The 16813-nt window shown below is 45.1% G+C and overlaps 1 protein-coding gene across 4 annotated transcripts in view; it reads left to right on the top strand.

Moving 5' to 3' along the window:
• The window catches only part of LOC310658482 (TGF-beta-activated kinase 1 and MAP3K7-binding protein 1), a 47649-nt gene that overhangs the window by 8065 nt on the left and 22771 nt on the right, over nt 1–16813 (top strand). For 3 of the 4 annotated variants that reach the window (XM_083400449.1, XM_083400448.1, XM_083400451.1), the window contains exons 2-3: nt 9890–10127; nt 15614–15759. In XM_083400449.1, coding sequence (XP_083256575.1) covers nt 9890–10127; nt 15614–15759 — 384 coding nt within the window. Of the gene's footprint in view, nt 1–9889; nt 10128–15613; nt 15760–16423; nt 16562–16813 lie in introns of those variants that run through there. The other variant, XM_083400452.1, reaches the window with a different exon arrangement.

Raw genomic sequence — 16813 nt, 5'->3', positions numbered from 1 at the left:
TTGTCACATGATCTACAGCAATCATTCCTCTCCCCTCCATTTTGCAATTTGTCTCTGGGTACATCAATATATCTGGCACTGAGCAAGCTGTAGCTTTATAGGTTACACATTCACATTTTATTATAGCATTATGTGCTGTTTCATGAGATCTTATTCTGGGCATTCATTTAAAAGTTCTTTGACAGGAACTGCATCATGTGAGTAGGAAAATGGCTGTCTGGAAAATCGTAATAATTGTATGGTAATGATTGTTAACAAGCTGCTGCCTGTTTAAGGTTTTTTGTTTTTTTTAATCTGCTTGCAGAATAGGGCTTTTCAAAAAATAGAATCCAAGCCATATTTAAAGCCCACCTTTTTCACTTGGAAGTATTTAAATGTAAAAAGACCTTTGCAAGCTGTCTATAAAATAGAACAGAGCTGAACTTTCATTGCAGCGCAGAGGGAAATAGCACGGAGGGACGAATCATCGGGCAAATGGGGATATGCTGTATTTGTTTTTGGGAAATGACAGAGAAAGTGCTCCGAAATGAGAAGGGCTCATGCATGAAGCTTAAATGCTGAGAAAGATTGGAGGTGGCAGCTGTACTGTGAATTAAATGTGAGCTTGCAGCAAGTTGTGGCAGAAAAGGTACCCCTCGTTATTTCAAGCAACATATGCAGAAACACAGAATGTTTGTTAACGTTGTGAGACTGTTGCATTTAAACCGAACCTCTTGGTTGCAATCCTATGCACCTGTTATGAGGGGTTTTTTGGGGGGGTGGGTAGGCAGTATGCCTGAGCCCCTCTTCTAATTCTTGGATCCAGCACAATTGCTGGAATAGCCAAGCCAGCGTAGTAATGGCCCACAAAGTATGGGTCATTAAGGGAACAAAGGGAGTGGCTCTGTGCTAGAGAAGAAATGGGTGGGCCTCTCCCTTCTACAAGTCAGTTACTTAGAAAGATAAAAGGCCAGAATGGCAGAGAGAGAGAGAGAGAGAAAGAGAGAGAGAGAGAGAGAGAGAGAGAGCCATAGCCATACCTGATTTCTGTTTGAATCCAAGGCTGTGACTATCTGAGAAGCATGACCCTCTTGGGTTGTTAATGCTATGAAGCCTTCCATCGTAGGCTCAGGTTGTGCAAATGAACCATATAACCTATTGACACTGCAGTCTCCACTGTGTCTCATTCCAAAAGGAAACAAACCCTGAGTAAGCGCCTGGAACCCCCGGCATCTTGCGCCACTCAGAGGTTGGGGTGGCATGCAACAAACCTTTATCTAAGTCCAAGTGCACTTGATAGGATTTACTTCTGAGTAGACATGGAAAAGATTGCCCTGCTAGTAACAGAAACATTGTCGGACATTCCAAGCCACATAAGCCTTCATATTGCCCTCATGAACTTCCCATTTATGTGAAGGAAAATTCAAAGATTCAAAGTATGTCTTCGAATGACATCACATGGAAGAGGGAGGCACCATGAGTCCCAAAGTAAAGAGAATAAGTGGTGTGCAATAGTCTGTTCTGCTAGTGCAAGATACTTCTGTTGGTGGAACAGGACTTTCCTCTCTGTAGCTCCCACCCACCCAAATCTGCTCTGGAGGGTTGTAGAGCTTTGTGTACAACCCAGTGACTCTGATGGGTTCAGCAAGCATTGTTAAGCAAAGCAATGATCCCAGTGACTTATAAGCAACAATCCAGGGCATCTTCTCCAACCTGCTGTGTTCCATATGTTGTTGGACTACATCTTCCCTCACCCCTAGTCAGCATCGCCAGTGGTCAAGGATGATGGGACCTGTAGTCTGACAACATCTTGAGGGTACCACATTGGGGAAGGCTCCTTCACTGAAATGTTTTCAGAGCATTGGGACGTGGGTGGCAGTGGAGCACCCTTTTGGAGCAAGGGAGCCACTGTGGCGCAATGGGTAGAGTTCAAGAGGAGGAGTGGAAGACCCAGATTCAGAGTCTCCGCTCTGCCAGAAAACTTTGGACCAGGTTTTATCTCAAACAACCTCATGGGGATAGCGTCAGGATAAAATGGGAAGGGAATCGAACTGTTTTTGCCACCCTGAATTTCTTGCAGGAAAGGTGGAATAAAAACACCAAATTGAGAGTTCTAAAATATTCCCCAGTGAATGCTTGAACATTCAAAACTCAGGATCATTGTATTTGACTGATACCACTTCATATTCCCACTAGGATAGTTCTTACTTTGTTTGAAAAAATAAATAGCAAAGAAGTCATTGTTCCCTCGTAATGGCATCAAAATCTCTCCAGCATATGGTTATTGGGTCCAGAGCTCAGGATTCCTCCAGGGCTTTGGTTACGTACAAGGCAGAAATGACAAGTCGTCTTGTGATAACTTAAAGGCCAACAAATTTGTCAAGGAGTAAAGATTCATGGACTTAAAGTATATTTCCATCAGATGTAGGAAGTGTTATCCTGAGTTGCAGGTACATTGTTGGAGTTCTTTAGGCTCTGCTTTTTGCAGTGCTGCAGAGACAGGAGAAGCCACGCCTGCTGAGATCCTACACCTACCCCAAATGAAACTTTTAAGGTCCAAGAGCTCGCTTAGTGTCTGAACCTTGTACACCATTTAGCATTTGTATCAGAAATACATATCAGCTTCCAGACTGCCATCAGATGCAATAAGAGCTGATGGGTCTCTGATTTAAAAAAGAGAGAGCAGCAAAGCAAACTCTGTTCCATGAGTAACGTTGACTTTGGAATTATCATCACAAAAGAAGGAGGATTGAGAGAGACTCTTGCTTTAGTCAAATCAGGCAGACAAGTCTCCAGGTAATGACTGTCCTTGAGGACTGCCCAAGGCAGCTGTATGGGTCATTAGCATCCATAGCAACAGTGGAACGTACCTGCAGTCTTATTTTTTCCTGCAAAGCGTTCTGCCAGCTATATGTCTTGTGCTGTTGTCCATTCACAAAAGCCAGCCAATTACGAAAACATTGCAGTGCTTCTGAGAAATATTATATGCCTTTCCTGGGCCAGACTGGGCCAGTCTGTTGTACATCAGGACAAGGGGTGGGGAACATTTGGCCTTCCAAATCTTGAAGCACAACTCCCATCAGCCCCAGCAAGCATGGCCAGTGGCCTGGAATAGTGGGAGTTGTAGTTCAGCAACAGGTGGAGGGCCAAAGGTTCCTCACGTGTGATCTAGCACACTGGGTTGGGTTGTACAGTTCGGTCTGTCAGGATGTTAGCTGTGCTGAAGGAAGGAAGCCAGGCAGCAGCTCTCCGCAGGCTCAGACAGGGATCTTCTCAGTTGCCTGATTCCTGGTCGTTCAAGCCAGAGAAGCTAGGAGTTGATCCTGGGACCTTCTGCGTGCAAATCATGTGTTCTGCCACTGAGCTCTGCTCCTTCCCTGCAACTCGCAATTGAGATCTCTTCTGCGGAGAGGGATATTATTATTGTTCCCCAAGGCTGACAGGTCCACAGGGCTCTTGTCTCTTCCAGATTTGCATGGAAAGAACAGTTCCCCCGCTGTGCCTTTTTCTATCTTAGAGCAACTCTTAAAGGTACAAGAGCAGACTTGGGATCGGACGACCTTACATGCTCCCTCCTTGTTTTTTCTTCTTCTCTCTGGCTAGGTGTGATAAAGATTGCTTAAACACAGTCTTTCCCAGCCTAGTGTTCTGCAGATGTTATGGGCTGCAAAACCCACCAGCCCCTGCCGGCACACCTGTCCCAGCTAGAGCTGATGGGAGTTGCCCAAAATATCTGGAAGGTCTCAGGTTGGCAAGGGGTGTTACAAAAGCAGCTGGTTTTGTAAACATAGCCTTAGACTAGGCCATTGAGAGGCTACCGCAGTGGGATCCAGTCATGGCTCCAGATGAGCCTCCAAGGGAACAGAAATGGCTCTGTGTGCTTCCTTCATTGGTGCTGATCTCTTCCAGCGGGTGGTAAACCAGCTAATGCTGTGGGATCAGCAGTTAAGCTGGGGGAGTGGGCAGGGGATAGGGGCCAGATGCAGCAGCTTGTAAATACCGTTCAAAGGCAAGGAACAAACAGTGGAAGGAGAGGAGGCCGCAGTTCACATCCTTATCAGTTTGCTGCAGTTCAGTCGCTTGCTCTCTGCGGGCGATGAAATGTTTTTACTGTTTGCCTGTTTGAGGGGCGTACTGTATATCTGAAACAACTACCGTATTTTTCGCCCTATAGGGCGCACTTTTCCCCCTCCAAAAATGAAGGGGAAATCTGGGTGCGTCCTATGGGGCAAATGCAGGCTTTCGCTGAAGCCTGGAGAGCGAGAGGCGTCGGTGCGCACCGACCCCTCTCACTCTCCAGGCTTCAGGAAGACATCTGCAGCCTAGGCAGCCCTGCAGGAGTTCCCGCAGGGCTGTCTAGGCTGCGGATAGCAGCCTGCTGCCCGGCGCGAGGGGCGCTCTGAAGCAGAGCGCCCGCACGCCAGACAGACATCGGCCAGCCCCAGAAGCTCGGGGGACAGCTGTTCCTTGACCTGGTTCGGTTTCCCCAACCAGGTTTTGGGGGGGAAATAAAGGAACGGTTCAGATTGAGAAATGGAACTTGCGTTAACCCTGCCTTCTCCTGGCAGCCCCATGCGTGAACCATGGTGGTTCCACATAGTGGTGCAAGCCAAGTAATTTTTGACTCTGGACTTCATGGTCTCGCCAGCGGAGGGGACAGTTTTCAGTCGGTGCCAATGTGTGTTACTTCATTTCCTTCTAAATGTTGCAAGGCAGTCCAGCTGTCTTTGGGGCTCCTTCTGCACATTCTGCTGAGTGGAACCCCAGACTTTTGCCCTGAAGTCTTGCCCTTACGGCACCATTGGCTCCACGCCGGCATTTGTTGCAGCAGTCGCATAACTCGGAAGGCTGTTGTACGTGTGTCTGGCTCAAAGCTGTCCCGATGCATGTGCTCCAGTGTATGCCACTCACAAGTTACCTGCTTGCTTTGGGTAACCTCAGTATTTCCAGTAGTGACTGTAACGTGTGGTGACCTGGCCAGCGTGCTCCTGCTGTTTGAGTTTCTTGGCGCTCGTGCTCAGTTCTGCCACCAAGCATGTCTCTGGGGGTGTAATACGGAATCCTCTTATCTTCAAAGTCCATATGGCACAATTTTGGATGGATGCAGCATAGATGTTTCTGAAAAGCATAGCTTGGGTTGGTTCTGCTCTCTTTCTATTCTAAAAAATATGCACTTAACAGCATGGAGTAACTTAAGAAATCTGAAAAGCAGGATTGGGGCTGGAATCTGACCTCGCTTCCTCTCTCTCACAGGTTATTCCAGGTGATGGCTCAGACGTATTATCAGGGAAGCGTGTGTGAAGCTTTGCTGGGGCACTCCGACTGATTCTGTGTGCATAATGGATAACATCATTTCTTAAAACAGTTAATCCGGCATCATTTTTATGATAACAATAAAAGCTTCTTTTTTTTAGCATATTTTTGGTGAATATGCCTTTGAGGTCTTTTTGATAATACAGTCGTACCTTGGAAGTCAAACGGAATCCGTTCCAGAAGTCCATTTGACTTCCAAAACATTCAAAAACCAAAGCATGGCTTCTGATTGACTGCAGGAAGGTCCTGCAGCCAACTGGAAGCCCCATTGGATGTTCGGCTTCCAAAAATAGTTTGCAAACCAGAACAGTCACTTCCATGTTTGCAACGTTCAGCAGCCAAAATGTTCGGGAACTAAGCTGTTCGAAAACCAAGGTACAACTATATATGTTGTTAGGGAGTGGCCCAGATCCCAGATCTTCTGTGGTGGACCCCATATTTCCTATCCTTCTTCTCCTCTCTCCTTTATAAAAATAATTTTTACTTTGCTTGTAGGGTGGCTGGGCACCATGCTAATGAGACCCTAAACTGCCCACCATCTTAATTTCCCAGTGGCATCTATACATCTAAATTGGCTTATGGAAATGTTATGGAAATTCAAGGCCTTTGCCCAAAGTGCTTCTAAGTACCCAACAATACCCTTGCTTCTAATAAAAGTGTGCTTGTTGAACTGCTACCAAACACTTTCATCGCCCTTAATACAGTACTTGCTTAATAGCCGCTCTTTGAGTCTGAAACTTGTTTTCCAAGAGATCTGCTAAATTCTGAGCATGGGTATTGCCCAGAAGGGATTTATAGCTTTTTAAACATTTTGTTTTCAGTGGTGGGGAAACGCTATAAGGATGTGTTAACCATTAAATGTTAAATCTATATGTATGATTTAGTATATTACTTTATATTGATAAAATGGCTGTTATCCCAGCCTGAGGGATTAGGCTAGAAATAATGTTACTTTTATAAATGAAGTAAAAAATAAGAATACGCAAAGGAAGAAATAATCTCGTTCCTGGCTCTCTGGAGGTACCCAAAGCTTGCAGCTGTGAATGGCTGAATAGAAATGAAATGGGAGTTGGATAATCTGTAGCCAGCAGCTTCCTCGTTTTTCTTGCTGTGAACTTGGAACTCTCTCTATATTTGGCAAGTGGTCCTGCAAATGCAAGAAAAGCTTTTGCTTTGTTCCATCCGGGGTAGATTTGATTATAAATCCAGCGAGGAATATTATGTAACAGAACAATTTCCTTTTCATAACTCAATTTATAAAATTTCAGCAAGGGAGATATTGTAGCAGCCTCGTGACTGACGGGGAATCATGGTGAGTTAAGGGCTGGGAGCAAAGAGGCATGCAGAGCCTAACTGAAAAACAAGATGGGCATCGTGGGATGGCGAGGGAGAATGACAAGAGTTCTTCCCATGGTGCTCAAGGAACATTAATGGGCTGAGTTGCAGAGGCATCACATGATACTCAGGAGGGCTTAATAGCCTGCTCCAAACGGGTATCATGCTGCAGGCATCACATGGCACTCAGAAGGTTCATCTACGCTAACTGCTCAGTTTACTGTGCAGTACTGGGGCCAGAAGGGGGGAAATTGCACGTTTGCAGGCCTTGATTTCTGGAGGTGGCAATGCAAGGAGAATACAGTGGTACCTCGAGTTACAAACGCCTCAGGTTACAAATGCTTCAGGTTACAAACTCCGCTAACCTGGAAGAGTTACCTCGAGTTGAGAACTTTGCCCCAGGATGAGAACGGAAATCGTGTGCTGGTGGCGCAGCAGCAGCAAGAGGCCCCATTAGCGAAAACACACCTCTAGTTAAGAACAGTTTCAGGTTAAGAACGGACCTCCGGAACGAATTAAGTTCATAACCAGAGGTACCACTGTACCTCACCATAACAGTTTGCTTTAGGGAAATAGATGGATATGCAAAGTATTTTCCAAAAGAGTTGGCAAGCAGAGTAAGGAAGCTATGGGGGGCAGTTAAAATGGTAAAGGATGCTTAAAATTGCATCTTCTGGACACTGGAATTCTTCCCCAGACCTCATCTGAATTTAAAGTCTTCACAATGTACAGTATTCACATTCACCAGGTTCCTGATCTGGTGCGTGTTGTGAGAAGGGTTTTTCTTCTTTCCCATGTGCCCTGATCGGGTCAGGAGGCAGGCACCAATTCATTTTGCTCCCAATCAATAGCTAGAAGTTCTCTTTTTTATTATTATGATGTGCCAGATCATTTTTCATTGCTAGAAACAGGGTTTATAAAACGGTTGCTTCAGGCAGACAGCTTCAAGGGGAGCACAGTTTTTCTCCCTTCTCTCTATGAATAGAAAAGGAAAGAAAACCACAGTCCAGAATTGAGTGGAGCAATTCTGACTTCTTAGTTCAGGTATGGATGAACCATTATCAGTAGTGTTGGATTCTCTAAGCTCTGAGAAGCCTTGTCTGGGTTCTGGAAATAGACTCTTTCCATATCAAGGTATACCTTGGATTGTTCCTTTCTGCACTATTGGGCATATTTATTTAAGGGGTTTTATACCGACTTTTACCAAACAGTTGACAGGGCAGTTTGCAAATTCAAAGCAGAATACATAATATAAAATGGCATAATATAAAACTAAAATAAGAACTAGATTCAGGTAGGTAGCTGTGTTGGTTTGATGCAGTCGAAATAAAAAATTAAAAATTGTCCAGTAGCACCTCAGATGGCATTCTTCAGATGGCATCTGAAGAAGTGTGCATGCACATGAAAGCTTATACCCAGAACAAACTTAGTTGGTCTCTAAGGTGCTACTGGACAATTTTATTTTTTTTAAATTAAAATAAGAACTGTTTCAGCAATCACCTAATTTTGCAATTCTGCTATTCCTCATCACATGTCCTCTCCATCAAAGGCCTGGTGGAAGAAGTGTGTGTTTACCTGTTTCCTAAATGAAAGCAGCGATGCAGCAAGGTTCACCTCCGTGGGGAACTTATTTCAGAGTTTCAGAGATGCCACTGAGAAGTTGCAATTACAGAACCCCTTGCTCTAGATCATCAGGGGAACACCAAATGTTTCCCCTCCACTGTTCTTAAAGGGCAGCAGATTGATATGGAATTCTATGGAGTTCTAATTGTATTAAATATATATATATATATATACAATATAAGAAACAAAACAAGCAATAACAATACAGTTACAGCATCTAGCACAGCACATTGGAAGGCAGAAAAAAAACACATTAAGCAGTCTACCAAAACAATCAGCAATTTCCAAGTGGTCCATGGGGTTGGGGGAGTTGGGAAAGTGCAAACGCATTGCATTGGTGTGTGATTTTGGGGAGCCAATGCTTCAGAGGAAAATATTTGCACATAGATGATCTTGTTGACTACTCCATGATTACGATGATTGCAAAACTATATCTGAACGTTTTCCAGAGGTACAGTCAGGTTGTCTGTATACTGGGATTGCCGAGTGCCTGCAGATGGGGAGGTAGAACACCTCCCCAGTTTTACAATTACTACTCTGCGTCTTAATCTTTATAAAAAGCCTTAAATAGCTTGGGAGCAGATTACCTTAAGTTACCACTGGCTCCCAAACAAGCCCGTCCTGTTATTAAGACATTCCTCAAATGGACCCTCTTCCCCCACCCCATCAAATATCAGGCCATTGGAGCCCTATGTGGAAGCTTTTTCAATGGCACCGCCCTGACTTAGTAACTGCCCCCACAGAGACTCTTCTGGTGCTGAGGCTGATGCCTTTCCAATGCTAGGCAGACTTAAAAAAAACAAAAATCCACACAGCAATAGTTGCCGTGTGTTTTAGCATTAAATAAATGAATGGGGATTGGAGAACTGTAGCAGTAGTAGTAATATTCAGCTAAGCAAATGAAAGTAGGCGGTTGGAGGAATACTGAGCTAACAGATGGGAAAATAGATGGCAGAGATGGCAGGTGGAAGACTGAGTGGGTGCTTGAATCGTGGTGGCGAATTACTAGTTCTGGGTGACTTAGAAATAACACTGCTTCCGTTCTCAGGCATCTTCCAGCTGGATTAGCTACCAGCAATGGCTGAAAGCAAGGAGGGGCTGTTCAGATCTAGGGAGCTTCTAAAATAGTGCATTAAAACACCTGGGGTACAATCCAGCCACACACTGCAGCATAGTTAAGTCTTAGTTTGGCTTAACTTTGCCCAAGCTTTCCCTCCACCATAAGATCAGACCCTGTCTTATGTGTTTGAACCTTCCGAATTCCTGTTCTATAAGCTATTTTATTCATTTTAGGTTGCATTTTTGTCTTGGCTGTCTTTTAATACTGTGTACTGTGTAGAGCAGGCACAGGGAAACTCGGCCCTCCAGATGTTTTGGGACTACAACTCCCATCATCCCTAGCTAACAGGTCCAGTGGTCAGGGATGATGGGAATTGTAATCCCAAAGCATCTGGAGGGCCAAGTTTGCCTATGCCTGGTGTAGAGACTGGGGGAAAATACTAAAGGCTTTATAAATGATTTTGAATAAGTCTTCCATTTAAATTAGTTGGGTTTTACAGGTGCTTCTGCCTGGCTGGATTGTATCCCCAGCGTGTAGAGTGAAATCTTCTAAACCCCTCTCTCACCTCCCCACACCCAGCTCTTCTCCATCGTTGTGTTTGGTGGCATTGTGAACGAAGGCTACGTCAACCGGCCGGATGAAAAGGAAGAGTACTGCATCTTCAATCGCAACCAGAACGCCTGCAACTATGGCATCACCGTGGGAGTCCTTGCCTTCCTCAGCTGCCTTCTTTACCTGGCGCTCGATGTCTACTTCCCACAGATCAGCAGCGTCAAGGACCGCAAGAAAGCTGTGCTCTCTGATATCGGTGTTTCTGGTGAGCTCTCCAGCGGATCAGAACCGCAGGGGTTTCCATACGGATGGTGTGTTTATACCATGGTTCTTTGTGAAGGAGGGTGCAGTCCTGGGCACGCTTGCTGAGTTTATGTTTCATTGTCCACAGAGGGGCTTAGTGATGGCGCTTAGGACTGGGCTGCACAGAGGCCTGTCTTATTTCATAAACTTACTGATAAGCCACCACAGTTGGAAATGCCTCTACCTCTTTTCCATCACCTTCATTTCCCCCTTCCAGTTTTTATTACTGGTTTTTCTTCCTGTTTCACCCAATCGGGTTGGGGAGGACCCTAATTCAGTGGTGAATGGGGCAGTTAGGTAATTTATAGATTTGATTTAACTGGTTTTATGGTCCTGTCCTTTCCTCCCATTTAGATGCTAATGGTTCAAAATAGGGTAAGCCAGCCCTGCTGTATTTGGGAAGCGATCAGCTGCTCATTCTGTTGAATGAGACCCTAGATCTCTGCCCCAAAGCCCTTTCCTGATGGCAAAATTATCCATGAGAGGACACAGCTTTGGCATGCAGAAGGTCCTAGTCCCAAGCATCTGAGATGGCTGCTGTCAGTCCAAGGGTCTCAAGTGTAAAACTGCTCCATACATCCCTATTTATTTAATTGTTTCCTATTTTATCATTTATCTGACCAGTTCTGTATATGTTATCTGTCCAACGGACGGCAAATTGGTTCATGTCCTGGCTGACCTGTCTTCAGATAAGCCACTTGACCTGCAGTGTAACTTCTTCTGTGCTAAAGGACAAGGATCGATATCTGTACAGAACAAATTGATTTAAATGAGGCCCACGTAGATCAGGATCTGTCCCTGCAGAATAACTGCAAAATGTTAGTTCACGCTGCACTACACTAGTTGGCAAGACTGTCTTAGGCTCAGTAGTTTGCACCTGTCACTAGTAAGGTCACCAGTGAGCCAAGATTAACCCACAAAACGATCATTGATTGGTCATGTCCATGTAAGCAAGAGGACACAAATAATTCCTGCAGAGAAAGGCAAAATGACCTACAGGGGAGTTACATGTTAGTTTTGGGCTTGTTTCTGTAGTGAATAAAAGTAGTTCGAGAGGTTTTGCAATCACTCCCTCTCCCTATTTCATCCCCCGCCCCCGCCCCCGCCCCAGTTAGAAAGTTCATATTTTGTGTGAGAGCTCTTGGACAAAACCAGAAATGAGAATGGCAGCTGTCCAGATATTTTAAGTGCAGGGTGGTGGTATGTTGGGTTGCAGAATTACCTCCTAATTGCTGGTGAGCTTTTCCCAATCAAAACAAATATGAATCCAAAGCCTTTCTTTCGAATTCACCATATTAAAGCACCATTGCAACCAGTGTGCCATGCGCTTTCTGGGGGCTCTGAAGGACTCTGTCGAACTCCTGACTCTCATAGCAAGGCCCAAGTTATTTTCTGCTTCCTGTGAACCATAAGAACCAAACTGAAATGCAAGTGCAATGGGGGAGCAGAGAGGCAAGAGTCAGCCTGGGGCTGCTGCGATGGCAGTTCTCTCTCAGCACAGGGAATAGTCTGCCAATGCAGCCACCAGGATCCTTGAAGTGGAACAGAAAACCGCTGCAAGGTTTTAGAGCTGGAGCAGCTTATGCGCACCTAATATTTTCAGCCGGAGGGTCGTAGAGCCAGGAGGAAAATCCTTGCGCTCATAACCACATCATCTTTTGTATGCCTGGCTTCTCTGGCTCTCGCTCTTTTCTCTCCCATCCCGTCCATAATTAATGCAGAGCTTCTTGTTTTGATGCTTTCCTCCAGTTCTCTCTTCATCTGTGCTTTCATTATTATTTCTAGCCTGTTGTATGCGTCTCCTTGCTCCACTCTCTCTCCTTCTCTCTCTCTCTTTCTCTCTCTCTCTTAAGCCTAGTTCTAATTCGTGTGTGAGTTCTTGCTATGATTCATCCATCCTTTGTCTCTGTGAGCATCAGTCATACAAACAGGCAGGTGATTCTGACAACATGGTAAAAATGCCCATAGGATTGGGTTGGACCCTAGAGCTCCTTTCTGGCTGTGCATTGTAGAGGGAAATTGGTAGTGGTGAGCAAGTTACCTTTCAGAAAAACCAGCCTGCCATTACTGATCTTCTCAGTGAAGAGCTGACAAAGATCCAGGAATCCTCAAGGTTCCCTGGAATGCCATTTGGAACCTGCAAAAAGCGCTTCTCCGCCTCTTAGGCCTTCCATCACCCAACTTCCAGCTATGAATATAAAGCTCTCTAGGGCATTAAACAAAATGAGTTAAACACTCTCATTGCAAGAGGTGAATCCCAAAGAAAACATGGTTTTAAATAAATAAATGTCTATATAAAAAGAAAGGAGTAAATATATATATAGAAAAAGACTATACATGAACACACACACACACACCTTTCAGTTTATCCTGGCCTTTAACAGATATACATTGGCCCACCCTATTCTCCTGATGTAAATTGTTTTAACTTAGTTTTAATGCTGTATTAATATATTCTTGTAATCTGCCCGGGGACCTTATGGGTTTTCCAGAAGGAGTTTGGCAATGCCCATGTCTTTCTTAGGTATGATAATAATACACAGGACTGATTTATAAAAAGCACTTGGGTTCCAACATAGGATGGTGCCTTTTGAGAAATAAATCAAAAGTGCCAGCAGGCAACACACATTATTTCATTAATGTTACAAACTGTTTCTCTTATTGTCCTTTAAGTAAATTGTCCGCTCGTTCTTAAAACATCCTCTTCATTCAATAAACTGGATTCTAGCTCTCCTGCAGTTAGTGACGTCAGCGTGAAAGGGACATTGGCTCAGCGCTGGTTCATTTTTCTGCTTGTAATTAAGTTTGCAAGCTTATCCAGGGACAGTTTTCTTTCCCTTTAGCAAGTTCCTTAGTGCAGCTAGGCAGCATACAGCCAGGAAGAGACTATATTAGTAAGGAGCACTCGGACACAGTGAAGGGTAATAAACGGAAGCAAATTTTTAACTTAATAGCTCAATCCTCCTAGCCATCATTACTTGGAAGTAAGTAAGTAAGTACACTTGCTTGTGAGCTAATAAGAGGCTGAATTAAGAAGTTCCCAGTTAAAATCAGGCCTCTGCTATGAACTTTAAACAAGTCCATATTGATTTCACTGGTCTTAATCTGAGTGAGTTGGCTGGATACCCCTTGCAGTACTTCATATGTTCTCAAGAACAATATGAATGCTGAGCTTTATTATTATTATGTAGTCTCTACTTTAAGACTGGAGACAGAGATAGCTTGGAAGGAAGCTGAAAGTGGTTTCAGAGATTCCACTTATAATGGTGTACCTATACGTTTCTTTTGTCTTAAGGTGTACCTATATGTTTCTTTTGAAATACTAAAACCTGCAAAACCTGTTTACCAGTGGAGGACGTGGGAGTGAGGCAGCCACCGCTCTTCTAAACTGCCTTCAGTGCTTTGAAAAACACATTGGTTTGGAGCTAGACTTAGTAATACGTAGAGTAGATCCACTGAAATCAAGCAGGCGAGCAAGTCCAGCCCATTGTCTGTCTCATCATACACAAGGCTCTGTTTCTATATTTCTAGAGTGGTTTTCTTTCTTACTTACTGCTTCCTGGTGTTGCTTTTCTGTGCATTTCTAGTGCATGTACAACTCTTCTGGGTATAAAGCCCAGCAACCAGGTCATACCAGGGACCATTCAAAAGTATGAAAAGATTCAATGACACATTTTCTCCTTTAAAACAAACAAGCAAGTCCTGGGCTTTTGGCAAGAGTCCAATAGCTGTGTATGCAGTCTGGGGTTCTGCTGCAGTTGATTTTGGAGCTGTTCATCCTTCAGCTTCCAAATACAATGTTTAATTGTATGGCTCAGTTCTGCAGAGATGCTGCATTTCAAGAATAAATGAGCAATTGAGGCTTCTTTTTCTGATGCCCGATGAATTAAGTGGACAGACCCATTGGCCTTACTAGGTACTTAAAGACTGGGGATGGTGACCCAGATTTGCAATAAATAAATAATGCACATGTTAATTTTTAAGCAATAAAGATGGCAGGTGGCTGGGGTATCACCTGCACTGTGCTTTGCAGTTTGCCCAGCACTCCCGTAAGCAAAGGGGATTTTTTTTTTAAAGAGAAGGAATGGGTGACATATCTCACAGCTATAGAGGAGGACCAGGAGGACACAGCCTTCCACGAAGCCCTGCGTCATCTGGTGATGAAGAGCCAGGATCCTGCAAATAGGCCAAGGAAGGGCCATCCATACACAAGGGTGAGATCAGCCTACTTTGAGGCTGAACAGGTCCCAAGCCTGAGGAAAATGTGGCGCCTCAAATGCCAGATTAAACCCTGTCTCTTCTGGAGAAGTGCTCAACTACAGGCAAGGGATCCTCAGGAGTAAATGGATAGATGTCTCCTTGGGTATAAGGCTCTCTTTTCTGGAAGCAAAGGGAGCCGAGAGAAGTGGACAAAATGCCAGGCAATTCCTTTGGATAAATCCACTGTGCAGGGAGTTCACTGCTGCCGAAAGTGCCTTCCCTCATCACTCCAGAGCATGGGTAGGCAAACTAAGGCCCAGTGGCCGGATCCGGCCCAGTTGCCTTCTAAATCTGGCCCGCGGACAGTCTGGGGATCAGTGTGTTTTTGCATGAGTAGAATGTGCCCTTTTACAGTATTTAAAATGCATCTCTGGGTTACTTGTGGAGCCTGCCTGGTGTTTTCACATGAGTAGAATGTGTGCTTTTATTTAAAACGCCTCTGTAGGTTATTTGTGGGGCATAGGAATTCGTTCATTCCCCCCCCCCCAAAAAAAAATATAGTCTGGCCCCCCACAAGGTCTGAGGGACAGTGGACTGGCCCATGGCTGAAAAAAATTGCTGACCTCTGCTCCAGAGGATGTCACTTCCTTACTTCTTTCATTTATTATTACATTTATACCCCGCCTCTACTCTGTGGTGGTTTAACAGTCACTCCCTCTTCCCAAGGAACTCTGGGAATTGTACCTCTATGAGGGGATTGGGGGTTTCCTCACAACTCTCAGTTCCCTTAACAAACTACACTTCCCAGTATTCTTTGGGGTAAGGGGAGCCACATCTGCTTAAAGTGATACGATGCTGCTTTAGATGTATAGGGAAGTTGGGGCCTAAATGTTATGAGGGAACCATGAGACTGAGAAGGTGATAATTTTGCCTTTTAACCTGCAGTTCCATATCAGATGCTCTTGCATAAGGCTACTCAATTGGACTTGGTCCCAGTATGCGAAATAGATTTGTAGGGCAGCCTTCCTCAACAAGATGCCCCCCAGATTCTTCGGACTACAACTCCCACCAATTGACTACAATTCCCATTCAGCTGATGGGAGTGGTAGTCCAAGCCTTCTGGAGGGCACCTGGTTGGCAAAGCCTGCTGTAGGGTATTTGTTGGCTGGGGGAATGCAACACCTTCAAACTCACTTAAACCTTGTCCTCCCTTGTCGTCCTCCTTCTTTTGATGGTGGTTTTTCACAGGCTTGTGGGCCTTCCTCTGGTTTGTCAGTTTTTGTTTCCTGGCCGACCAATGGCGTGTTTCAAAGAAAGAAAACAACCCATTCAACGAAGGAGCAGATGCCGCCCGAGCAGCCATCACGTTCTCTCTCTTTTCCGTCTTCACCTGGGTGAGTAATACAGGCCCAGACCTGGCTAGCAAGCTATGGATGTCATTCGCAGACAATCCTGTTGTCTCCACCTCCAGTCTTACTAGATGCAATGCAGTTCCCTCATTTCAGGCTCCAGCTCCACCAACTAGGAAGTCACCTTACAAGCCAAAATAATCATTGGCCAGAAAAACAAACGTTGGGCAGTTTCACCGGACATACATTTAGTTGCCCACATCTCTTTGAAACCTAACAGTCCACAACCACGTAGGAAACCCAAAGAAAAGATGTAGCCAGAAACTTGCACACCAGGTGCCTCAAGTAACTATGGCAGGGAGGTCATCAGAACATGAGATGAGCCTGCTGGATTTGTGCCACACAGACCTCCAGGCAGCAGCCCACCTGACAGGAAACTAGCATAGTGACTGCTCCCTACCAGGTGAGCTGCCTCTGGATGAAGGGAGGGGGTTGGTTGTCCTTGACAACCATATGGATAATGCCAAGAGCGAAAGGAGGCCCTCCAGCGGCATCCCAGCCCTTCCCCTCTGCCAAAGAGACCTTAGACACCTTTCCCCTTTTGTTCCACGGGAGTCCTTATTTCAGTTCCAGGGCCTTGCTTATGTTCCTTCACCAGCTCTCTTCTCTCACGCCCACCCACCTCTTCCTACCTGTTCTCTCCCTACAGGGCATCCAGACCTTTCTGGCCTTTCGGAGACTCGGAGAAATTACTTTTCAGGAAGAATACAACACACTGTTCCCTAGCTCTCCGCCAGTGCTCCCCTAATCCCAGTCCCCATTAAAAATGGGCATATCGGGGAGGAAATTTTGGAGTGAAAGTATTTCTGACTTTCAGTCTCAGGGGCAGGAAGGAAGATAAGAGAGAAAGAGGAATAAAAGATACGCAATTTGTGCAGCTGATGGGGTGAGGAGAGAGGGGGGGAGAGAGAGACCACCAGCACCCCCCCTTGGAATTGTGGAGGGCTTCACCTATCCGCTACCTCTTAAATAGTTTAAAGTACACCTGCATACTGTTCAGGGTTCCCTCTTTTGTGCCTTCTCTGCTGTGCCTTCTCCC

The sequence above is a fragment of the Podarcis tiliguerta genome, assembly GCF_965153285.1.
Source record: "Podarcis tiliguerta genome assembly, chromosome: 10".
Lineage (NCBI taxonomy): Eukaryota > Metazoa > Chordata > Lepidosauria > Squamata > Lacertidae > Podarcis > Podarcis tiliguerta.
The sequence above is the reverse complement of the archived record's forward strand: the minus strand, read 5'-3'. Positions and strand labels throughout refer to the sequence as shown.